The sequence below is a fragment of the Coregonus clupeaformis genome, unplaced genomic scaffold, assembly GCF_020615455.1.
Source record: "Coregonus clupeaformis isolate EN_2021a unplaced genomic scaffold, ASM2061545v1 scaf1062, whole genome shotgun sequence".
Classification (NCBI taxonomy): Eukaryota; Metazoa; Chordata; class Actinopteri; order Salmoniformes; family Salmonidae; genus Coregonus; species Coregonus clupeaformis.
The window spans coordinates 27146-52880 of record NW_025534516.1 but is presented as its reverse complement, the minus strand read 5'-3'; the positions used below and the strand labels follow the sequence as shown (position 1 = coordinate 52880).

General features: G+C 42.4%; 3 protein-coding genes across 5 annotated transcripts; all 3 read left to right on the top strand.

The window, feature by feature from the left end:
- Positions 1-3725: 3725 nt before the first annotated feature.
- LOC121583337 (tRNA pseudouridine synthase A) lies at positions 3726-7296 on the top strand. Its single transcript, XM_041899516.1, has 6 exons — positions 3726-3893; positions 4651-4879; positions 5465-5602; positions 5790-5892; positions 6212-6909; positions 7115-7296. Exons 2-6 carry the CDS (start codon positions 4682-4684, stop codon positions 7151-7153), a joined length of 1176 nt encoding a protein of 391 aa, XP_041755450.1. The 5' UTR covers positions 3726-3893; positions 4651-4681; the 3' UTR covers positions 7154-7296.
- A 294-nt stretch (positions 7297-7590) lies between these two features.
- Positions 7591-14156, top strand: noc4l (nucleolar complex associated 4 homolog). The gene is made up of 15 exons (XM_041898482.1): positions 7591-7769; positions 7954-8077; positions 9063-9169; positions 10035-10142; positions 10457-10606; positions 10826-10928; positions 11882-11916; positions 12020-12070; positions 12176-12287; positions 12489-12549; positions 12771-12881; positions 13008-13171; positions 13349-13431; positions 13537-13650; positions 13895-14156. The coding sequence occupies exons 1-15, from the start codon at positions 7617-7619 to the stop codon at positions 14012-14014; spliced, it is 1596 nt and encodes a 531-aa protein (XP_041754416.1). The 5' UTR covers positions 7591-7616; the 3' UTR covers positions 14015-14156.
- Positions 14157-14467: 311 nt separating this feature from the next.
- On the top strand, positions 14468-24662 carry LOC121582581 (vacuolar protein sorting-associated protein 29). 3 transcript variants are annotated; one of them, XM_041898480.1, is made up of 6 exons: positions 14492-14574; positions 15445-15456; positions 16210-16401; positions 16526-16761; positions 16917-17060; positions 24253-24662. In XM_041898480.1, exons 1-5 carry the CDS (start codon positions 14572-14574, stop codon positions 17032-17034), a joined length of 561 nt encoding a protein of 186 aa, XP_041754414.1. In that variant the 5' UTR covers positions 14492-14571; the 3' UTR covers positions 17035-17060; positions 24253-24662. The 3 variants fall into 3 exon arrangements, with proteins under 3 accessions (XP_041754415.1, XP_041754414.1, XP_041754413.1); XM_041898479.2 differs by lacking the exon at positions 24253-24662 and having other exon boundaries at positions 16917-17280; XM_041898481.2 differs by lacking the exons at positions 15445-15456; positions 24253-24662 and having other exon boundaries at positions 14468-14574; positions 16917-17280.
- Positions 24663-25735: the final 1073 nt, after the last annotated feature.

Sequence of the window (25735 nt, the reverse complement as noted above, 5' to 3'; positions counted from 1 at the left end):
TCTTTTACCAAATAGGGTTATCTTCTGTATACCACCCCTACCTTGTCACAACACAACTGATTGGCTCAAACGTATTAAGAAGGAAAGAAATTCCACAAATTAACTTTTAACAAGGCACACCTGTTAATTGAAATGCATTCCAGGTGAATACCTCATGAAGCTGGTTGAGAGAATGCCAAGAGTGTGCAAAGCTGTCATCAAGGCAAAGGGTGGCTACTTTGAAGAATCTCAAATATAAAATATATTTTGAGTTGTTTAACCCTTTTTTTGGTTACTACATAATTCCATGTGTGTTATTTCATAGTTTTGATGTCTTCACTATTATTCTACAATGTAGAACATAGTCCAAATAAAGAAAAACCCTGAAATGAGTAGGTGTGTACAAACTTTTGACTGGTACTGTGCATTTGGAAAGTGTTCAGACTCCTTCACTTTTGCCACATTTTGTTACGTTACAGCCTTATTCTAAAATTTATTAAATCGTTTTTTCCCCCCGCATCAATCTACACACAGTACCCCATAATGACAAAGCAAACACAGGTTTTCAGGTTTTTACAAATGTATAAAAAAATTAAAACGGAAATATCACATTTACATAAGTATTCAAACCCTTTACTCAGTACTTTGTTAAAGCACCTTTGGCAGTGATTACAGCCTCAAGTCGTCTTGGGTATGACGCTAGAAGCTTGGCACATCTGTATTTGGGGAGTTTCTCCCATTCTTCTCTGCAGATCCTCTCAAGCTCTGTCAGGTTGGATGGGGAGCATCACTGCACAGCTATTTTCAGGTCTCTCCAGAGATGTTCAATCGGGTTCAAGTCCGGGCTCTGGCTGGGCCAGTCAAGGACGTTCAGAGACTTGTCCCGAAGCCACTCCTGTGTTGTCTTGGCTGTGTGCTTAGGGTCGTTGTCCTGTTAGAAGGTGAACTTTCGCACCAGTCTGAGGTCCTGAGCGCTCTGGAGCAGGTTTTCATCAAGAATCTCTCTGTTCTTTGCTCCGTTCATCTTTCTCTAGATCCTGACTGGTCTCCCCGTCTCTGCCACTGAAAAACATCTCCACAGCATGATGCTGCCACCACCATGCTTCACCATAGGGATGGTGCATGGTTTCCTCCAGACGTGACGCTTGGTATTCAGTCCAAAGAGTTCAATTTTGGTTTCATCAGACCAGAGAATCTTGTTTCTCATGGTCAGAGTCCTTTAGGTGACTTTTGGCAAACTCCAAGCGGGGTTTACTGAGGAGTGGCTTCCGTCTGGCCACTCTACCAATAAGGCCTGATTGGTGGAATGCTGCAGAGATGGTTGTCCTTCGGCAAGGTTCTCCCATCTCCACAGAGGAACTCTGGAGCTCTTTCAGAGTGACCATCGGGTTCTTGGTTACCTCCCTGACCAAGGCCCTTCTCCCCCGATTGCTCAGTTTGGCCGGGCGGCCAGCTCTAGGAAGAGTCTTGGTGGTTCCAAACTTCTTCCATTTAAGAATGATGGAGGCCACTGTGTTCTTGGGGACTTTCAATGCTGCAGACATGTTTTGGTATTCTTCCCCAGATCTGTGCCTCGACACAATTCTGTCTCGGAGCTCTACAGACAATTCCTTCGACCTCATGGCTTGGTATTTGCTTTGACATGCACTGTTAACTGTGGGACCTTATATAGACAGGTGTGTGCCTTTCCAAATATTGTACAATCAATTGAATTTACCACAGCTGGACTCCAATCAAGTTGTAGAAACATCTCAAGGATGATCAATGGAAACAGGATGCACCTGAGCTCAATTTCGAGTCGCAAATCAAAGGATCTGAATACTTATGTAAATACGTTTTTTATTTTTTTTAACATTTGCAAAAAAATCAAAAAACCTGTTTTTGCTTTGTCATTATGGGGTATTGTGTGTAGAGTGATGAGGAAATTAATTAATTTAATCATTTCAGAATAAGGCTGTAACGTCACAAAATGTGAAGGGTTCTGAATACTTTCCGTAAACACTGTATATGCCCTCCAAAGAAAGCTTGCTGGCAGTGGCGTGTATTCATGGTTGCCAAGGGAAGCCAGGCTTCACAAAAAATTGGCCAAGAAAAAAATACAGTAATATATTTTATCTTGTCTCTCTCTTTCATAATTTTCCTTCAGTTCGCAAGAGGTTGAATGTATCTCACAGGAGAAAGCATCCGAGCGGGCAAAACAGTGCCCCTCTGTCTCTGTACGTGTAGGCCATCTATCTGATGCTGTCTGGTCGAAACGAGTATGACATTGTTGCAGCCCGTAGCATTGAAGGCAACGGAAGCCAGTGAGCATTTGGTTTCCCTTGACAAAAAAAGTATAAACAATTAGCCAATCAGCCTTGAGCTAAACTGAGCGAGCTCAACTGTGAATGGTCCTGACGTGCCAAAAAAAAAGTGTTAAGGGAAGCCAGCTTGGATTTGGCGTCAGTCCTGTCAAATCCCATTGTGAGCATACGTCATTGAAAGAAAAACTTGAGTTGTTGCATCTCGTTGTGTTGTTGTCCTCCGGTGGCTAGCTAGCCAGCTAGCTAAAATTGACCCTTTTCTAAATTAGCCATGGATGGAGATAGGGATTTGGACTCGTGGTTTTACTTAATTCTCTGTACTGGCCAATTATTATAATGTCGATTCTGATCCAACCATTAATTCATACATTGCTGTTCCCCTGGCCAGAGAGGATGGAAGATTATTATGTAGCTAGATTTAGAAGGCTAATGTTAACTAGCTAACGTTGCCCATGAATGGAAGTTAGGCTAGTGAGCAAGCATTTTAGCCAGGTAGCCTAGGACAACAAAAAATAAAAGCGTGTACTGTATGACAGAGTGATAGACCGTTTCGTCAACATGAAACAGAGGAGGATGGCACTGGCGTTTCTCTACAAGTAGGGTGAGTCAATGTGTTTTTCTACTTGCATGAACGTGCACGCACACACACACACAAATCAGAACCATGGACAGCCACATCATATTTAGCTAACGTTGATTGGACTAAATTGTTTTTGGTATCTTTTAGTTGTCACTGTATTAGACTAAGCAGAGGTGATTTGATGATGTTGAAATGGTGCTGGAATAGTGGAGGCAGCTCTCTGTGGTTCTAAGTCAATAGTTTAGTGGTCCGCAAATGTCGGAAACATTAACTTGCTTGACCATGCTGTAGGTCATGTAACGGTCTGTTACTCTACATGCAATATGCTTTGTGGACTTCAATGGACAGAGGTTGCTATCTGTTTTTGTGATAAAACAAAGGTGTGGTTGAATTTATTCTGCCACTGTGTCTTCTTATTGTCTCAGCCTTTAGGCCTATATATCACAGTCGCAAGGCATATAAATTAACAGGTTATAGAGCAAACAACGATATTATCACAACACATGGGTTGTAATATGGCTTGAACTCATCATTACATCTGGTTGGCAAGCATGTGAATGGTTTGTGTCTGGAGTGTATGGTCGATGAAATGGTGGAGCATGTTATATTGTTGTTTGTTGAAGAGAGGGGAAGGCTGAAGTGTAGGGTCATTGAGGTTGGATGGGGTTTGGAAGGGGGATGGGGGAGAGTCTTTTAGAAGTTAGTAGGGCTCTTTTTTATTTTCTCAGAAGTACTGAGTTAGGCTTAGAGGATTTAGAAATGTGGAGCTAATGTTGTAAACTTTGATTGATAGGTGGCGGCATGCACCTTAAACGTTTGTTTGCGGCCTGCCATTATATCATAGAAGAAGAAGAAGGTCAAAGTTGATTTTGCCCATGCGTGTCGCTGTTGCTGCTTGCAGTGATAGCTAGCCAGCTTGTAAAGGGTTTCTTGCATTTTTGTTTCAGATTGTACAGATGTCGGAAGTGGATTAACTACCGAGGTTGTGCTATAAGCAACACGTGTATTTAACTATTTTTCGTGGATCACACGTGAGTCTCCTGCAAAGGATTTTTCCTGTTTATAGCAAGTTTTATTGCTGGTCATGGTAGCTAGTTAGCTGGCTTGCTAGCAAACCATAGGACATGTGTATTTGTTGTGTGATGAAGCTAGTTTGCCTAGCTGAATCGGTAAAGATAGGTAGCTGGCTCCTATTTAGATCTTCAGAACTTAAACATGATCATATGTCATTCAATGAAGAAATTATGAAAATGTGTCCACCAGTGTTGCGTATCAGAAGCAACGGTAAACCTAATTTAACGAAATTAGCTGACTACTTTGGAAGAAAGTCAAATTAAAAGACAGTAATCCATATTGTGGTAGTGTTCTAATATTAATCAACTTTCATGTAATGATGACTGTTGGCTCCTCCTCCAGGCAGGTACTCATGTAGATCTGAAATGATTGGAAATGTTACCTGTAGTGAATAACCATATTGTTTTTACCTATCTAGGCCTTTCATATTCTAGAGTACCTAGGGATAAGGGGCTAGGTATCGATTTCAGCCTTAAATCCATGGCTGAATTTCATTCCAGAAGGTTATTCCCTCTGGTCTGGTCTCCTTCACTCCCCTTCTCAGAGATATATATATATATATAATATTTTTTTAGAAATGAAGTGATTTATAAGGTGAAAGGAACAGGGTGGAAACTCGATGTATGTGCTCAGCTACCCTTTCAGTAAATGAAAGGCAGCTCTTAACTCACTCGCAGAACTATCTCTTTAACTAGCTATCTGTGTTTTCATCAGGTTGCATTACAAGTGTGCAGGGATCCGGTGGATGATGAGTGAAGAGTCAGCAAATATGCTGACCAAGCCACTGAAACGAGTGGAGGAGGGAAATGGAGAGTCGGGTGAGAATGGACACATCAGAAAGAAGCTGAAGTCTGTAGAACAGACTGGCGACGAGAGGAAACACCCCAAAAGAAAAGTGGTCCTGCTTTTGGCATATTCAGGCAAAGGTTACTACGGTATGCAGGTTGGTATTAATCATAATATTTTCATAAAGGGATGTCTTAATAAAAATAGCTAGTCCTCCATTCAGGTGCAGCTTTCTAAATATACTGAACAGAAATATAAACTCAACATGTAAAGTGTTGGTTCCATGTTTCATGAGCTGAAATAAAAGATCCCAGACATTTTCCGTACAGACAAAAAGCATTATTCTCTCCAATTTTGTGAACAAATTTGTTTACAACCCTGTTAGTGAGCATTTCTCCTTTACCAAGATAATCCATCCACCTGACATGTGTGGCATATCAAGAAGCTGATTAAACGCTTGATCATTACACAGGTGCACCTTGTGCTAGGGACAATAAAAGGCCACTGAAATGTGCAGTTTTGTCACACAACACAATGCCACAGTGGGTTAGCCTTTGCCCTCCCAGGCCCACCCTTGGCTGCGCCCCAGCCTAGTCATGTGAAATCCATAGATTAGGGCCTAATGAATTTATTTCAATTGACTGATTTCCTTATATGAACTGTAACTCAATAAATTGTTGAAATTGTTGCATGTTGTGTTTGTTTTTGTTATACTTAATCTGCTGTGTTTTGTGTGTTTCAGAGAAATGCTGGATCCTCCCAGTTCAAAACCATTGAGGATGAGCTGGTCACAGCACTGATTAAGTCTGGGTGCATCCCAGACAACCATGGAGATGACATGAAAAAAATGTCGTTCCAAAGATGTGCGAGAACAGACAAGGTATGGGAGGCAAGGATGGAAAAGGCTTGGTTGCTGTCTGCACAAATACATCCCTTGAGCAAGTATTCTTACATATGTTTTATACCTGAAGTAATGAAATGCACAGGAAAAGACATGCACTTTGTGTGGCCTCACCCAAATTCATTATTGCCTTGCTTTGTGATCAGCTTCATTTGTTTTCTGTCAGGGTGTTTCTGCAGCAGGTCAAGTGGTCTCTCTAAAACTGTGGATGATTGAAGACGTAATGGAAAAGATCAACTCCAATCTTCCACCACAGATCAGAGTGCTGGGTGAGATCGCACTGCTTCCTGTCAAATGTGTTGGAGACAAGCCTAAAACCTTCACAAAGCAGCCCATGGTTCTTGTATGAAGACTAGGAAGTCTAGGTGGTCCCTTTTGGGAAGTCATTGATTCAACTTTAAGGTGTTGTGTGAAAATGTGTTGGACGTGTGCTGACAATGCAATTGTTATTTGTCCAATACTGTCTATTCTGCCTATTGGCTTGAACATATAATAAAAACAATTGATCTCAAAAAGAAAACTTTAAAGAAAAGAACGGTTTAGTTACCAATGTGGTTCTACATAGTTTGTGATCTTTTGTCCCTATAGGTCTGAAACGAGTGACTGGGGGCTTCAATTCTAAAAACAGCTGTGATGCCCGCACATACTCCTACATGCTCCCCACTGTGGCCTTCTCCCCAAAGGACTATGACACCAAGAATTCCGCTGCATTCCGCCTGGAGCCAGAGACACTGCAGAGAGTAAACCGGCTGTTTGGCAGCTACAAGGGCACCCATAACTTTCACAACTTCACCTCCCAGAAGGCTGCGCGGGACCCCAGCGCCCGCCGCTACATCACAGAGATGTCCTGTGGCGAGCCCTTTGTGCGCGGCGGCGCAGAGTTCGCCGAGATTACCGTGCGTGGCCAGAGCTTCATGATGCATCAGATCCGGAAGATGATTGGCCTGGTGATAGCTGTGGTGAAGGGCTATTCAGGGGACGAGGTGTTGAAGCGAAGCTGGGGCGAGGAGAAAGTGGATGTGCCTAAGGCCCCCGGGCTGGGCCTAGTGCTGGAGAAAGTGCACTTTGACAGGTACAACAAGCGTTTTGGTGGGGACGGCCTCCATGAGTGCCTGGAGTGGACTGAAGAGGAGCAGGCCATCTTGGCCTTCAAGGAGGAGCACATCTACCCCAGCATTGTGGAGACCGAGTGCCAGGAAGGGTCCATGGCTAACTGGATGGCCACACTGCCCATACACGACTTTGAGGCCACTGCAACAGGAGCTCAGGATAAGGATAGGGAGCAGGTGGGTGAATGCAACACAATTATATATTTGCCAGGTCAATTATCAGTGGTTCTTTGTTAAAGTCCTACAAAATGTTGAACATTATTAGATTAATCATCAACTATAAGCAGTTCACACCCAGACCTCATAAAACCTGCAGTCTTTTTGGGAGGTGCAATCCCCCTCTCTTTTTTTTTTAACTCATAAATTTATTTTCCATTTTCAGGATGATGAGGAGGGTAATAGATCAGATTCTGCACTTTGAAGTCTCCGGCAAGTGGAAAGAAACCCTTTGCTTTGCTGTATCTCAAGAATTAGCTTTTGTTTTGCTATGGAAATGCATTGTCAGTAATGCCACTGATTTACTCAACAATGAAAACATTTTAATAAACATTTAGTTATTTTAAACCATTGTGTGAATCCTTTCTAGTAATAATCTTTTAACACATTTTATTTGTGAGGATTTGTTAGTTGGACATGTTTCATGAAACAAACACAGCTTGAGAAGACATGCAGGTCTAAGACAGGATGCAATGATATGAATGATATTTTATAAAGCTTTCAATTTGTTTCTCAATGCCACATGTAAATTATGGAAGTACGTTTTGTTTACCGCACTGCTAGAATATTTGAGATATTTGGCCATGCCCAGCACGATATACACGCAGTCCGCAAGGGGGCGGAATTGGAACGTAAAGGACGTCTACACTAACCTCATCTGAAAGAAGATGGCGACTTCCAAGAGGTGCAACGTGAGTTCGGAAAACTTAACAGAAAATGTTGTGAAAACACCTAAAATAGACATCAGCGGTAAAGTAGATCTGATTATTCAGAGCAAAAAACATGCCAACGATGTGTTCGACGTTCTTGAGTATCTTCAGGTATGTAACTTAACAGAAACGTTCTAGTGTGTGTTCAATGTTAGCTTTGCCTATGGGTTTGGAAAGCTAGCTACTACAGTAGCTAGGTAGCCCCCCAACATACATTTTGTCCCTCATAGTTATTTTGGTGATGGGACGATCCATATTAAATATCAATGCACATTCTCCCCACTTTCATCCTCAGTCAGAGAAGGAGAAGAACGTTATTTGTGCGATCAATGGATGTACTAAACTGTTCTGTACATCGTTGGAGAGGGGAGACCTGTATGTTGGGCAACTGCCCAAAGAAGAGGTGTTGTTGATTGGTGGTGAGTATCAGTTTTGCTCTGGAACAGAAAACATTTATACTGAACAAAAGTATAAACGCAACATGCAACGATTTTACTGAGTTACAGTTCATATAAGGAAATCTGTCAATTTAAATAAATTCATTAGGCCCTAATCTATGGATTTCACATAACTGGGCAGGGGTACAGCCATGAGTGGGAGCCAGGCCCAGCCAATCAGAATGACTTTTTCCTCACAAAAAGGCTTTATTACAGACAGAAATACTCCTCAGTTTCATCAGCTGTCCGGGTGGCTGATTTCAGACTATCCCGCAGGTGAAGAAGCCTGATGTGGAGGTCCTGGGCTGGTGTGGTTACACGTGGTCTGTGGTTGTGAGGCCAGCTGGACGTACTGCCAAATTCTCTAAAATGACGTTTGAGGCGGCTTATGGTAGAGAAATGAACATTCAATATTCTGGTAACAGCTCTTGTGGACATTCCTGCAGTCAGCATGCCAATTGCACGGTCCCTCAACTTGAGACAGCTGTGGCATTGTGTTGTGACAAAACTGGACATTTCAGAGTGGCCTTTTATTGTCCCCAGCACAAGGTGCACCTGTGTAATGATCATGCTGTTTAATCAGCTTCTTGATATGCCACACCTGTCAGGGGGATGGATTATCTTGGCACAGGAGAAATACTCACTAACAGGGATGTAAACAAATTTGTGCACACAATTTCAGATGTTTTGTGTGTGTATGGAACATTTCGGGGATCTTTTATTTCCGCTCATGAAACATGGGACCACCACTTTACATGTTGCGTTTATATTTTTGTTAAGTATAGTTGTGGCATTTCCTCACCAAGTACAAGTACAGCATATGTAGTCTGATTGGGAAAAGTATTTAGTTCAGTGACATCTATAGAGTTAGACTTCGAAAATGAATGATGTACCTTTAGGCGTCTTGTGTCTCTATTTTGCTTGGGCCTCAGGCTATGCCAGTGACTGACTTTTTGTGTCCTGGCAGGTGATCGCAGTGCGAATGAGAAGTACTGCATGTTCATGCGCCACCGCTACAACGGCTGTTTGGAGCTGCTGCTGGAGCACATCAGCCATGAATCATACCAGATTAAGGCGAGTGGCTTTTCTGTCAACACCAAAAGTTCATTGTTAGAGCCAGGAGGGAAGACTCTAGCCTGGTCCCAGATCAGTTTGAACTCTTGCCTACTCCTTATCACTCAATTTCATAAGGAGTTTGCAAGAGAGCAGAAACACTGGCATCCAGGCTAGGAAAACTCTGGGCCCTAGTTAGTCCCAATTATGGCACATAGAAAAAAAACTAAATGTCCCTTGTCTGTCACGAATGTTGTATAAAATTATATTTGAACATACTCTGCCGATTGGCCGTCAGGTTTGTCCTTCAGTGGGTTGAAATCTGACACGAAATATCCACAGGAAAGTATTATTAAAAATACTTCAAAATGCGAGTCTCTGTGTGGCAATGAATAATTGTTTGCTTTTGACCTAAAGCACATGCACAAGACAAAAGTACATGCACTTGATGCATTCATACTAACCGATAATCTTGCAGGTGTTTACATGGTTTTGCACATGTGATAGACATTTCAACAGCAGTACCGGTACTCTAAAAAAATCTGGTAAGTAATACTTTCCAGTATATATTTTGTCAAATTTCAACCCACTGAAGGACCAACCACACAGACAACCGGTCGAGTAAGTTCAAATGTAATTTTATTTAACATTCTGGCTTGTAATGAAACTTTTTGAGGTGCTTTGTTTCAGACTGTATCCCAATAATTGGTATCACAGTCTGATTTATTAGGCAAGGTCTGAGTATAAAAGGTCAGCTGCTTCATAAGTTATGATTATTAGGGCCTGGTGTTTTTCTGGGGTCTGGTCACATGGTAAAGGAAAACCCTTGGCCCTAATCATTATGTTGAGTGTGTTTGGTCTGATGATGCTATTTATTCCCATGCAGGAGAGTGCCCTGTGTGCACTGATGAAGTTTGCCTCCATGGAAGGGAAGTTCCCTCTCCAGGATTTGGACTGGAGCGAACACTACAGCTTCCCAAGAGAACTCATCCAGGTAGGGATTTCACTTAAATACTGTACTACATGTTAGTTGCCTGCCGCAAATGTTACACCATTTAAACTGTCATAAAGGTGCATTGGCGCACCAAAGATGCATGTTTGAAACTGGACCCACCTGTATATATGCCATTTAGCAGACACTTTTATTCAAAGCGACTTAGTCATGTGTGCAGACACTGTTAGTATGGGTGGCCGCAGTGGGAATCGATCGCACAATCCTTGGCGTTGCAAGCACCATGCTCTACCATCTGAGCCACACCTGTTACATTGAGATTGTGTCTGTCTGTAACGATCCATTGCTCTGAACAGGCAGTGGTAGAGAGGCTGCTCTCTCAGAAGGAGGATATGGCAGTTCTTATCTCCAGATTTCAGGAGTACCTGGAGATGGAGGATGTGCGTTACTACGTCATGAGCTCTGTCCGCGAGAACGTGGGTAGGGTGATGGACAAATCCAAAGGGGTAAGCCCCACTAGGACTGGTGTCTGCGTTTGGAGGTTCTAAATGCAATGGTTTATTCTAGCTTGTTTAGGTGTCTGTTCTGTAGCAGTTATGTATTGTAAACATTATTTTCTCTTCAATCACTTCAGTTGACTTGTGCTCCACACTTTAGCTCATGTGTTGGGCTGTCATATCTGACTGATGTTGTTTGTTTAGAATGGTCTTGTCTTGTCACTTCAGGCAGTGATGCCCATTTACCAGAACAACGTGTTCACTCTGCTGTCCAATATCAACATGCCTAGCCAGGAGTCAGAACTCACCAACTACCTGGTCAAACAGGAAGGTCAGCCTGCTGTTTTGCTCTTATGCTATATATTAAAATGAAAACAATGAATTTTTAGTAACTTGTATGCAGCATGTTCTTAAATTCAATGGCCAAGGTGCATAAAGATGGCTGCCCCCATGTACTTACCACAAAAGCTTTGTTTGCTTAGTTCGCCGTATTGTACATTGCTCTCTGTTACAGTTTTTTTTTTTTACGACATTAGCACAGTATACATGATCCAAATTCTAGCTCCAAGACGGCAGCAATTTGAAAAAACGAAAAAGTAAATTGTGCTGATTTACTGGCACATTGAGCCATGTCGCGCATCATAGTTCAAGAACTATGTGGGTAGTGCTAAAAACAGTGACGTCATATCTTAATTCCTCCATCTTTATGTACCTTCGCCATTGTTATGCAAAAGTGCCATTAATTTATCAGAGTAGCTGAGTTGCCGTATTCTCTGGATGTTGTAGAAAAGACATGATACACAAACTTTGTCTGTAACAGTAGGCTATTACAAACATAAGCACGACAGACAGGCAGTCTTAGTAGCGATTTCATGTTATTTTTTTCATTATCATTGCAAACATTGGCTAAGCAGAAGGATACTACAAACATGAGCATGACAGACAAGCAGTCTAAGTAGCGATTTCATGTTCTTTTTACATGCAGCTATCTAGGCAGCATATCAAACAGTCTAAATAGTGATTTTATGTTATTTTTTCATTGTCATTGCAAACATTGGTGAGGCAGACAGGCAGCCAAAGTATGAGTGTTTTTTGTTGAGTTAAGTGAGAAATGTGAAGGGAGGGTGAGCAGCTGCTACGTAGAAAAAACGTGTGCGTAAAATAACATACGCAGAACGCAATTTGGTTTTTAGCTCTGGGGAAGAAGCTTCCAGGCTTCCTTCTGTTGCTCAGCCTCAGCCTTAACTTATTATGTGATTGATTGCCCCTTGGTTCATTTTACAGCTAAACATGAAGACTGGAAAGCAGCCAAACTAAAAGTAAGCAAAGCCTCCTATCAGCTAGAGAAAACATGCTTTTTGTGTCTCATGATTAGAAGTATTGCTATGTGTGAATGTAATGATCATCTCTCCTTCCTATCAGGAACACAAGCGTGCCTTTGAGCGGTTGTGGCTCGGGTTTCTGAAGTATAAGGTATAAGATCCACTTTAACATATAGACCACCTTTGAACTTGTCTTTGTTCCAGACTAGAGTCTGCAACCCAGAATTTTCTATATCATGTCTTTCGCCCCCTGTAGTTGCCCAGCAGCATGTACAAGAAGGTGCTAGTGATCCTCCATGACTCCATCCTGCCCCACATAAGCAATCCCACACTGATGATTGACTTCCTGACTGCAGCCTATGATGTTGGTGAGTTGAGTTTCCATAGTCTGTCATCTATAGAACAATCTGACTAGATGCCACACTGTACTGAAAGAGAAAAGTACTGCGACAAGAAATATCTTATTTGTGATGTACTGTAACCAGGGCATGAGTGTGCTAGAACTATAATTTTTTTGTACGACTTGGAAAGTTAATTCCTGGTATATTGTGTTTTCTGTGTCTGTACAGGAGGGGCAATCAGTCTGCTGGCTCTCAATGGCATGTTTGTGCTCATCCATCAGCACAACCTGTGAGTATTCCACACTCTTAGTGCACAAGGTACTGATCCAGGGAACATTGCCTTCCTCAGCTTCAGAAGGTTTAGGTTTTTGAATTGGATTCAAACTATTTAAACAGAAGTAGACTACCCATTATCATAGGATCAAATAAACCCTGGTCCTAGCTATTGAATATGTAAAAGTTGGGAGTTACTTTCCCTCAACACTGTAGTGTGTGCCTGTGTGTCTGCAGAGATTATCCCGATTTCTACAAGAAGTTGTACAGCCTGCTGGAGCCCTCTGTTTTCCATGTGAAGTACAGAGCACGCTTCTTCCACTTAGCTAACCTCTTCCTCTCCTCCACGTAAGACCTCTCCTTCATGATCACTCCATTAACTATCGATGACTGGCATTTCATCCTCACATTTGCTGTAAATCAGTTAACAGTCAACACCTCTTTGTCCATTGTGTCTTGTCTTTCTCTCTCCAGTCACCTGCCAGTCTACTTGGTGGCAGCATTTGCCAAGCGTCTGTCCCGCCTGGCCCTCACGGCGCCACCTGCTTCCCTGCTCATGGTACTGCCCTTCATCTGCAACCTGATCCGCCGCCACCCTGCCTGCCGAGTCCTCATTCACCGGCCTAGCGCAGCAGACGGTAGGTGTCCCCATTTCACCCCATACATTCACCTGTCTGGAGATGGGAATTAATTCATTTGATTATGATGATAATGTTGATGTGGTGGTTTGACATATAGGCAATGTCTCAAAGGGCTTTCCAATAGATAGCAGATTGTTTGACATTGCTTGTCATCTCCTGTGTGTGTTTGGACAGAAGCCTGTGTTGACCCCTACCTGATGGAGGAGGAGGACCCCTCCCAGTGCCACGCCCTGGAGAGCAGCCTGTGGGAGCTTCAGGTGTGTAGGGCCCTCCAGAGAAACACACATGATCCATAGAGATGAACACAGCCAAACTCACTCAGTGCTCTTCACTTTCCCCTCCTGCTCTCCTCCTGAGTGTAGACCCTGCAGAAGCATTACCACCCTGATGTGGCCAAGGCTGCCATGGCGATAAACAAGCCATTGTCACAGCAGGAGGATGACATCAGTGAGCTGCTGGAGCTATCCACCTATGAGGTGAGGTGACATCACCAAACTCTGATTGTCCTTTCGTCTACTTTTTGGTCATCCTGTTGGTTCACAATCCCAAGTGTTTTTACTTTGTTGGTGAGGATATTAATTTCAATTGTAAGGTCTTATCATTTGTTAGCATGTTACGTTTGTCAGTGTATTGGTGTCTGTCACCGTAAATTGTGTGTGTGTATATGCATGACTTTTATCATGTTGTTGATGGAATGTGGCTCCATGTCTGTGCACACAGCTGATGGAGCGGGACCTGAAGCAGAAGCAGAGCAAGACTGTGCCGCTGGAGTTTGACCCTGCCACCCAGCTGCTGCAGGGCTCTGTGGGGGTGCTGGGCCTGAACTTCTCTCTAGAGTAGAGACAAACAGCCCCAGGACACTCATACACCTAACATCTCTGGACCTCACTCTCTCCCCCATATCCCCTTTTCATTTCACCTCCACATTTGTATCTTTCTGTTTGGGATTCATTGTACCTCAATAAACATTTCTAGAAAGCTATTGTGAGCTGTGTTTATAATGTAGGCTTATTGTCATAAGATTTACAATGTTTTGTAGATGTTGACTCATTGGTATGAATGTCTGCAATCTCTGTGAGACTTGGGGATACAATTTTTATAATTTTATCCAGAAGTTAAATAAGGTTTGACAGGGAGAGAGTAGCACTTGAAAGATACATTCACAACTCTATGCAACATGTTTATAATGCATTCGAATGGGGGCGTTGAGATGGAAAGTAAGGCAATGAAGTTCAGAAATGTCAGGAATCCACCTTGCTCACATTGGAGTGTGTCCTACATTGGAATCCGTAAGATTGCTCGGCATTCATTGGCTGATTGCATGACTCTGTCACTGCCTACGTCATTACGTTTTCGTGGGTAGCTGCTTCCTGAAGCCCAACACAGCAAAATAGACGATGGTAAGTGAAAAGAAAGTAAATATTAGATGTTTTTGCCATATTGATTTTTCGTGAACATTGTTTGTATGTAGATGTATGGACTAATTGCCTTGTGACCGTAAAATCTACCTCTAGATCCCGGTATATAACGCTTGTAAAGCATGTTAGTCTGCTTGCTAGCTAGCCCGAGATGGATGAACGATGATCACATGACAAAAAGTGGTCTGAATAACCGAACGCAACGCTGCTCAAATCAATCACCCTGTCCATCTGCATTGGGTTCTACTTTAAGTTTGTCATTATATGTGAATTTGTGTGATGAGATTGAGCTTGGTCGAGTAGCTAGCTAACTAACGTTAGTTAATTTCCTTCTCGCATGTCTTAGCTAGCTAGCAGGTGATTTCTTCATTTTCTCTGGTTGATGTTTAGCTACCACACCATGTCATTTCTCATGCTTACTCATCGAAGCATGTTATGTCTTTAAATTCAGTAATTTTAGTTTTTGTATTTTAGTTTGTTTTGAACTTGATGGACCTTTGACATTTTCTGTCAGTGCACAAACCTAACGTTAGTGTTTGGTAGGGGCACTACTTCAATCACTCACACACTTTAGTTTTGATCTAACCTGCAACCCACTAACAATTAAGGCTATGTACTATTGTCACCTTACTAACACTTATTTGTTTGGAAGGTTTCATTACTTTATTCATCCACTTTTAATTTCTAATTTAAGTTTTCACTTTTGTCCCACCTGGTTTTATTTTTTTCCTTTACAATCTTTGACCTTGCTTCATGTCAATCTCTCCACGCACATCCTGCTTCCCACTCTCGTCTCCCACCACTCCCTTCCCACCCTCCCCTGTCTCCAATCAACTTCTGCGTTGTATTCAGGCTGGTCACCGGGTAAGTGCCCACTCTCTGTGTTGGACCCTGTCCTCTACCTGTTCTACCTCTTCTGGAGGCTTGTTTTGCAGACTAATGGGGGGATGCCTGTCATAGTAACACTCCACACCTCGCTAAACTCTGAGGGTTACGCTTTATAATGATGTCCTGGTAACATACATTTTAATTTACTGCTTTCATCCACACTAACACACATACACACCAAGAATGTTGTTATGCATTCAGGTGAGGTTATTGAGGAATCTGTTTGTGGTGAGTTTGTTACCTCTAAATGTATCACTGTGATTTTGGATACACTGACCCCTTGTGCTGGATGGTTGGTGATGTAGTATGACCTTTCTGATGTCTGAGTGTGGTGTGGAAAAATAAATACACCTTTCTTGTTTGTCTGAAACAAGGCTTATTTGATTAGTCGCGGTTCAGACAAACTGATCTATCCGTGGGGATAGCCTAATTCGTCGGAATGGGACCAGAAGCTTTAGTCCTTGACCAAATTGTCGAAACACAATCTTCTTCTTGTTCTAGTAGGTATTGATATACCCTACTCGAGAACATACAATTATAATTATCTTCCAACACAAGGACCAAAGTTGTGGTATTTTTAAGATGAACTGAAATTCAATACAACTGAGCTGAAATGGTATCGAAATGGCACCTTCCTAATGGACAGCCTACATTTTGTAAGTATGACTGAGCTCCCTCCTGTAACTGTTGCCAACATATCTCATCTTTCCATCCACTGTTTGATGCCAGTTGGTCCTGGTGTTAGGTGACCTGCACATCCCCCACCGATGCAACTCCCTACCAGCCAAGTTTAAGAAGCTGCTGGTGCCAGGCAAGATCCAGCACATCCTCTGTACAGGAAACCTCTGCACCAAGGAGAGCTATGACTACCTAAAGACACTGGCTGGGGACGTACACATCGTCAGGGGAGACTTTGATGAGGTTTTTATATCCGCTTCCCTTCTGCTTTATTATGTGATCCATTATCTGAAAATGTATGTGTCATCTTTTAATAGGTTAGAAAAGTGGATGAACTGTAGTGTTTTCTGCCTTCTCTGCACTACAGAACCTAAACTACCCGGAGCAGAAGGTGGTGACAGTGGGTCAGTTTAAGATCGGCCTGATCCATGGGCACCAGGTGATCCCCTGGGGGGACATGGCAAGTCTGGCCCTGCTGCAGAGGCAGCTCGACGTCGACATCCTCATCTCTGGACACACGCACAAGTTCGAAGCCTTCGAAAACGAGAACAAGTTCTACATCAACCCTGGCTCGGCAACTGGAGCCTACAACATACTGGAAAGGTAATGGCGGAATTTCTACAGATTAAGCCGTTCACATTATATTTATTGGGTCATTTAGCAGGTGTTCTTACAGTGACTTGGTAAGTTGCTAACTGCTAGCATTACACTGGTGTGTAAACATAAGCATTCCTCTCCTTTGTTTGGTTTCTCCTCAGCAACATCATCCCGTCCTTTGTATTGATGGACATCCAAGCATCCACAGTGGTGACGTACGTCTACCAGCTCATCGGAGATGACGTCAAAGTGGAAAGGATTGAGTACAAGAAATCCTAAAGCCAGGGCTGTAAAGGGAGGGAGGGGTGAGGCAAGGGGTGCTGTCATTCACTGTATCGTTTCATTCCTTTCTACCTGCAGCTCCAACTACATAACCACAATGCTAATGCTCTATCATAACTGTTTGCTAACTTAACTCTAGAAAGAAATGTGGCTTGTGTTCGACCCACCATGTGGTGTCTGTAAAAAAAAAAAATGCAATTATCACATGAGTTTGCATGTCATTAAAATAATTATTTGGTGCCACTTTTTATTTTCCGTATTGTATTGTAAAATGTCCTGTAAGTACGCGTAGCTCCACGTCCTTTATCTTCCTGTAGTGAGCCTTCTCTCACTCATTTTCCCCACAATAAGAATCCCATTTCACTCTCAGCCACTTGTTCATACAGTTGATGTCGGAAGATTACATACACTTAGGTTGGAGTCATTAAAACTTGTTTTTCAACCACTACACACATTTCTTGTTAACAAACTATAGTTTTGGCAAGTCGGTTAGGACATCTACTTTGCGCATGACACAAGTAATTTTTCCAACAATTGCTAACAGACTGATTATTTAACTTATAATTCACTGTATCACAATTACAGTGGGGCAGAAGTTTACATACACTATGTTGACTGTGCCTTTAAACAGCTTGGGAAATTCCAGAAAATGATGTAATGGCTTTAGAAGCTTCTGGTAGGCTAATTGACATCATTTGAGTCAATTGGAGGTGTACCTGTGGATGTATTTCAAGGCCTACCTTCAAACTCAGTGCCTCTTTGCTTGACATCATGGGAAAATGAAAAGAAATCAGCCAAGACCTCAGATTTTTTTTTGTAGACCTCCACAAGTCTGGTTCATCCTTGGGAGCAATTTCCAAACGCCTGAAGGTACCACGTTCATCTGTACAAACAATAGTACGCAAGTATAAACACCATGGGACCACTCAGCTGTCATACCGCTCAGGAAGGAGATGCGTTCTGTCTCCTAGAGATGAACATACTTTGGTGCGAAAAGGGCAAATCAATCCCAGAACAACAGCAAATGACCCTGTGAAGATGCTGGAGGAAACAGGTACAAAAGTATCTATAGCCACAGTAAAATGAGTCCTATATCGACATAACCTGAAAGACCGCTCAGCAAGGAAGAAGCCACTGCTCCAAAACCGCCATAAAAAAGCCAGACTACGGTTTGCAACTGCACATGGGGACAAAGATCGTACTTTTTGGAGAAATGTCCTCTGGTCTGATGAAACAAAAATAGAACTGTTTGGCCATAATGACCATCGTTATGTTTGGAGGAAAAAGGGGGTTCCTTTGCAAGCCGAAGAACACCATCCCAACCGTGAAGCACGGGGTGGCAGCATCATGCTGTGTGGGTGCTTTGCTGCAGGAGGGACTGGTGCACTTCACAAAATAGATGGCATCATGAAGAAGGAAAATGATGTGGATATATTGAAGCAACATCTCAAGACATCAGTCAGGAAGTTAAAGCTTGGTTGCAAATGGGTCTTCCAAATGGACAATGACCCCAAGCATACTTCCAAAGTTGTGGCAAAATGGCTTAAGGACAACAAAGTCAAGGTATTGGGGTGGCCATCACAAAGCCCTTACCTCAATCCTATAGAAAATGTGTGGGCAGAACTGAAAAAGCTTGTGCGAGCAAGGACTCCTACAAACCTGACTCAGTTACAACAGCTCTGTCAGGAGAAATGGGCCAAAATTCACCCAACTTATTGTGTGAAGCTTGTGGAAGGCTACTCGAAACGTTTGACCCAAGTTAAACAATTTAAAGGCAATGCTACCAAATACTAATTGAGTGTATGTAAACTTCTGACCCACTGGGAATGTGATGAAAGAAATAAAGGCTGAAATAAATAATTCTCTCTACTATTATTCTGACATTTCACATTCTGAAAATAAAGTGGTGATCCTAACTGACCTAAGACAGGGAATTTTTAGTAGGACTAAATGTCAGGAATTGTGAAAAAATGAGTTTAAATGTATTTGGCTAAGGTGTATGTAAACGTCCGACTTCAACTGTATATATTTGGCAATGAGGTATGCAAGCAGATACCCATAGACTTCCAGTCATTGCGCTAATGCTAGTTAGTATTAGCTTGCAAAACTACCTCTAACTTCCTTCATACTGGACACGGAGACATAAAATTATATCCACAAGTTCATCTGACTCTGGGGAAGATAACAGGCCTCATTACCAAAATCCCAAAGTATCCCTTTAACACTTATAGAAAATGACAACAAATGAGCGATGCTGTCATATATCCGAGAAGCTCGAGAATAAGTCGTCTTCCTCCCCCATAGACAGTGAGCTCATGCATTCACTCAGAGTCATCAGCCATATCTAACTCCAGGTCATCTTCCCACTGGTTGAACACTGATAAAAGGCACAGATGTAAGCATGGAGTAATTTGGATTAGAACAAAAATTGTGCAATCCTAAAGCTAAAACTGCCCTGAGCACTTTTAAACAAACCTCTTTTGGGAGACTTTAGTCCTGCTTTTTGGATTTCCTGTCTTTTGACACAGAAGAACCTGGTGATGTCCTGTAGGGTTAACCACAGGCAAAAAACATTAAGACAGGTAGTTTTTGACATCAGATTCTAAAAAAGTAAAATCCCTTCACCTCATTTGGCGATTGGGGATTTTTGGTAGAATGGTTTACCCATAAGTCCTTGGGTCCACGAAGCAGTCAAGGCGTGGTCCTGCTGAGAATTTTGGAATTATGTTCATTCGTCTCATGACTTAACATGGGTGTTAATCCAACCTCTGGATACACATCTAGGACTAGGTCCTTGTCCCTTACAGAGCCTACAAACAAAAATGTGAATCCTATGAGCACTTTTCTTAAGCCTCGAACAGGTATGTCCACCAATCTTAAATGAAATCTTCATTGTAGTACTTCACTGTCCCCCAACAACCTTGTAGGATGTGTCCGTGGGTATAGAGTAACCCCCATTTCTTACCTGTCCTGATGCACCTGTGCAGCACATTTTAGGTAATGTTTCTGGATGAGTTTATGTGCATGTGGTCCTCTGTAGCTCAGCTGGTAGAGCACGGCGCTTGTAACGCCAAGGTAGTGGGTTCGATCCCCGGGACCACCCACAAAAAAAAATTATGCACGCATGACTGTAAGTCGCTTTGGATAAAAGCGTCTGCTAAATGGTATATTATTATTATTATACTCTGTGCTGTAAGCATCAGCAATCGTGTACAGGTAAAGCTTCTGCCCTGGTGTCAGCTCTGAGTGCTGCAGTAGGAGAGGGTTAGAGTGTAGTGTTTCATGTCTTGCCCTAAAGATCTAGAATCTGAAGAAACATTTGATATTTACCAGATCTGTCTTTCAAGGTAGTGTTTGATTTGACTAAAACGTGATGGTTTGCAGATGTTATTTGCCCCAAATACTTGTAAAAATGGGGCTCCGGCCATAGTCATAAGAATATGTATGGTTTATAGTATATGCTGAATATCTGGTGTCTACCTTGCAGCTGGTGTTCTTTGCTGGATCTTTGGTGTAAACCCTTCAGCTGGTGTTCTTTGCTGGATCTTTGGTGTAAACCCTTCAGCTGGTGTGATCAAGGTTAACACTGACCAACGCTGCACCGAGAAATGATGAAAACACATTTTAATTTGACTAATAGACAAATACAGGTTAGCCAAATCAATTATATTCCCCATGTCTTTTTTCAACCTTCCTCATCGTGTGTGTCTATGTTATTATTGGTCAATTGGTCTCTATAGAGACAGGTTGTTTTACAGTGGCGAATTAAGGAGAGTGGATCAGCAATATAATAACACATTTGGTAGCTAATAAAAACAACACCTTTACTTCTACTCCTGAAGTAATTTCTTATAACTGGTGTGTACTGTAGAATAAAAAATAAAACAACTGAAATAGAAAGGTTGAAGGGACTCCCAGACACTGCGCCAGCCATGACTTATTCAGTGTTACAATTCTGGCTGACCTCAGCCTCTGAGTCAAGAAGTCATTTTTTCCAAATTTCTAACATTACATTTTAAGGACATTTAAACATCTTTGCGCATCAGGTGGCACTTGGCAGATAATGGATATGGAGTCATCCTCTTAGCTCCATTCGGTCCTGTCATGCTTTGTTCTAAACTCACCATAGTGTACTGTGAATGGAGAAATGATCAACCATCAACTTGACCACATAGTAGTAATGTCATAAAGGAGACTGGACATGTCTTGTTGGCAGCCTTCTGTGACATCATAATTCACTGTATGGCACTCCCATGACAACTTAATTCCAACAGTCCAATCAAACATTCTGAACACCATAACTCATCTTTCTTTCTAGAGAGTGGTTCGTTTTCTTTGAGTTTACTTATTTGCGATGGCTTTGAAGTGTACTACTGTTGTTTTGTTGTTGGCTCTTTACATGGTTGCTTTACACCCTGGAATCCCTAAGGGACTCCCAAATGGTGAAGTGCTTCAGGACACCCTGTTCCCCCCCATGATCCCTAAGGAGTGGGCCGCCACCTCTAAACTTCAGACCGATACTTACACTGTTCTGAATATTCTCTACGAACGACACCTGAAAACTGAATAGACCACAATCACCACCAAGACCGGACAAACTTCACACCAGACAACCCAAGATGATGCTACGCCCACCTTTGAATCACTACGGACCAGTGTAGCTGAGCTCCGGACTGGGGAGAATGCTAGAGTGAGTGAGATTGTCTGGCAGAGGCTGGTTTAATGAGACTGACGATAGAAAGCTGGAGGCAACAGGTTCTGTCCTTTTAGGTCAGTCCTGTGTGTTGGGTGGACTGGGCCTGCTATTGAAAATACGTTTCAAAGGCCTTCTACAGGTAAGTATTTGTATTTATTATGGATCCCCAATAGCCTTGGCAGCTACTCTTCCTGGGGTCCAGCAAAATTAAGGCAGTTATACAATTTAAAAAACATTACAATACAATTCACAACAGATTTCACACCACATTAAGTGTGTGCCCTCAGGCCACTACTGTACTACCACATATCTACAACACAAAATCCATGTGTACATGTGTGTATAGTGCGTATGCTATCATGTGTGTGTGTGTGTGTGTGTGTCTCTTCACAGTCCCCGCTTCACAGTCCATAAGGTGCATTTTTATCTGTTTTTTAAATCAAATTTTACTGCTTGCATGAGTTACTTGATGTGGCATAGAGTTTCATGTAGTCATGGCTCTACGTAGTACTGTGCGACTCCCATAGTCTATTCTGGACATGGGGACTGTGGTGGCATGTCTTGTGGGGTATGCATGGGTGTCCGAGCTGTGTGCTAGTAGTTGGCAATATCAGTGGGTTTTGTGATGAATGAGCCATCTGATTCAATGTATGATTGAGCGAAGTTTGCCTTTTTGCCCAAACATTTTTTTAAGGGGCTCAAAAGCTTTTTACTGTCATTCTTTATATCATTTACATTATCTTTGTTTCATAGTACAGTTTCTTATTCTTTTTGTTCAGTTTAGCCACATGGTTTCTCAATTTACAGTATGTTTGCCAATCGGCTGTGCAGCCAGACTTATTTGCCATTCCTTTGCCTCATCCCTCTCAACCATACAATTGTTAAATTCCTTATCAATCCACAGGGATATAACAATTTGTACAGTCATTTCCTGAATGGGTGCATGCTTATTAGTAACTGGAATAAGCTATTTCATAAATGTATCAAGTGCAGCATCTAGTTGCTCCTCATTACACACCACATCTTCAACATAGGAATCACTACAAAACGTACTGTATGACCTCTTATACACTATATTAGGCACAGCCTTTGGAACTTTGGTTTTCCTAGCTACTATATTATGATCACTACATCTGATGGATTTGGATACTGCTTTAGAGCAGTAAGTAAAGATGTGATCAATACATCTGGATGATTTCATTCCTGTGCTGTTTGTAAATACCCTGGTAGGCACTGGTTACTGTTTTGAAGCTTTTTCTTGAGTGGGCAGCTTGATGAAAGCCAGTCAATATTTAGGTCACCCAGAAAATATACCTCTGTTTATATCACATACATTATCAAGCATTTCAAACATATTATCCAGATACTGACTGTTAGCACTTGGTGGTCTATGGCAGCTTCCCACAAGAATTGGCTTTAGGTGAGGTAGGTGAACCTGTAGCCATATTACTTCAACAGCATTTGACATGAGATCCTCTCTAAGCTATACAGGAATATGACTCTGAACATACACGGCAACACCTCCACCATTGGCATTCCTGTCTCTTCTGAAGATGTTGAAATCATGTATTGCTACCACTATCATCATAGGTATTATCTAAGTGAGTTTCAGAGATAGTCAGTATGTGAATGTTATCTGTTACTAGCAAGTTATTAATTTCATTAACCTTGTTGCTTGGGCTACATATGTTCATGTGGGCTATTTTTAGAACTTTTCTGGGATTCTTGATTGTTTTTATTGCTTTACTGGGAGGCTTATCAGAGGTAGACATGACAGTGATATTGATGTTTGAGATGATAGTGCAGGGTGAGCTGCGCACAGTGGAATTCCACCTCAGTGCTAACAGTATAACTCCGGTTCATAGGCGCATGATTACAGCATACAATATCTGTAGGATTGACAGAGGCATTTAGGGGTTAGAGGGACATAAATTAGGCTACTTACATTATGACTGCGAACGCCCCTGGGACAATGTACATTTGCAGCAGCACTATAACAACTCAGCGACACAATGGTAGGGATTATCTGAGCAGGGCTTAGGTCACTGATAAGTCATTGTCTCAACGCAGCCTTGAAATGCGAGGACAGGGTCCAGTAGCCAAGATGATTTGGATGGACTCTGTCATTCCTTTAGAGCATCTTCTGTTTCCAAAAAGTGCCAAAGTTACCTATGAAAGTTATGCCAACAGAGCTACAGCAGTCTTTTAGCCAAGTGTGTAATGCCAGTAGCCTGCTGAATCTTTCACAGCCGCGGCCCAGTGATTGTACCGGGCCTGAAATAATTGGCCGCTTTTTGGAATCTTTCAGAGTTAGAATCAGTTCTTTAAAATCAATTTTCAGCAGTTCCGAGCTAGCCCTCCTAATGTCGTTTGACCCGACATGGACTACGGCAGCGTCAGCCCTCAGTGATGTGAGGCTTCCTAATGCTTTAGGAAAACACTACAACGTTATCCATTAATGCCAATATGGTTTTGCTTTCCTACTGAGACTAAGGGCCTTGTTTCTTCTTTCCCTTAAGCCATGGTTGCCTTGGAGCTTGATGTTGACCAAGAGGAGTGGCCCTAGCAAGAAGAGCGGCTGTTATTCCAAGGGACAACACTGAACACCCTGCCAATATGCAACATTCTTCATTTTGATATTTGAAATATTTTGATAAAGATGTTTCTTACTACTATACTTGCTGTTTCCACTTCATTCTTGTGCTTATTGGTTATTTCGTAATCTCAGGTTTACGCAAATTAACGCGCTGCCACTGTGTCCCCGCTAGAAAAACTTGCCTCAGATTGCAACCTACACATATCATGATATTGAAAACAATGTTGTTTTTCCTAAACTTACCTCTCTTTGAATTATGAAATCCTACAATAGAAAATAAGTATTTTAACTGTCTGGTTAAAAGTCCTTGAATAAAGATGGCGAAGTAGTGCAGTCTTGTTTCTGTCGTGTGTCTGTCTGTAAATAGCCTGTAAATACCCAGTTTTTTGTATTTTTCGTACATATTTCCCTATCAGACTTTTCATCCTTCTACAAAATATACTTTCCTGCAACCTGCCTCACTCAATGTGGAACGGATTCTATTATTGACTTACCTTTTATCCAGAATCTAGAATCTCCAGTTGAAACTAGCTAGCCAGCTAACTAGCTACTTGCTATTAGCCACGGCTAGCGGTGTTTCACCCAGAACATAGGATTTTTTTTCCGCAGGATTAATTTTAATCACTGGACATTGATCACCGGATATTCGGCCAGTCTGCACAGCGCGTTATCGACCCAGAACATATCAGTTCTTCCGCCGGATTCACTGGACCTCTAACTCCGGATTCATCGCCACCAGCTGGCTACAACAAAACGGACGCTGTGGTCTGGCTAATCAACCTGAGCTAGGCCCATCTCCCGGCTATCTACCTCTCTATCAACTGGACGGGACCACCTAGGATTGACGCGGAGCCCCGCCGATCCTACACGACTGGTCTGCCGACGAAATCGTCTGATGTGGTTACGACGTAACCACGAAGATTCCATCCATCTGCTAGCCCTGGCCCGTTAGCACACGCTTACTCACTAAACTGAACTAGCTACTGAACTAGCTACTTGCTATTGGCCACAGCTGGCGGTGTTTCACCCAGAACATTTGATTTTTTTTTCCCGCGGGATTGGTTTTAATCACTGGACATTGATCGCCGGATATTCGGACAGTCAGCACTGCGCGTTGTCGACCCAGAACATATCAGTTTTTCCGTCGCTACCAGCTGGCTACAACAAAACGGACGTAGCACACGCTAGCCGTGGCCTCTTGCTCACTGGCGCTTCACCACCGGACCTTGTGATAACTCAGCTATACAGCTGATATCTGCTGGACTGTTCCTTTTTACGGTACTACATCCTGTTTATGTTTAGCCTCAGCCCAAACATGGTTAGTTTATTGTTGTTTCGGTTATTTCTAATTGTACTATATCACTGTAGACCCCCAGCCTAGCTGAACCTGCCTTGGTTAGCCCCTT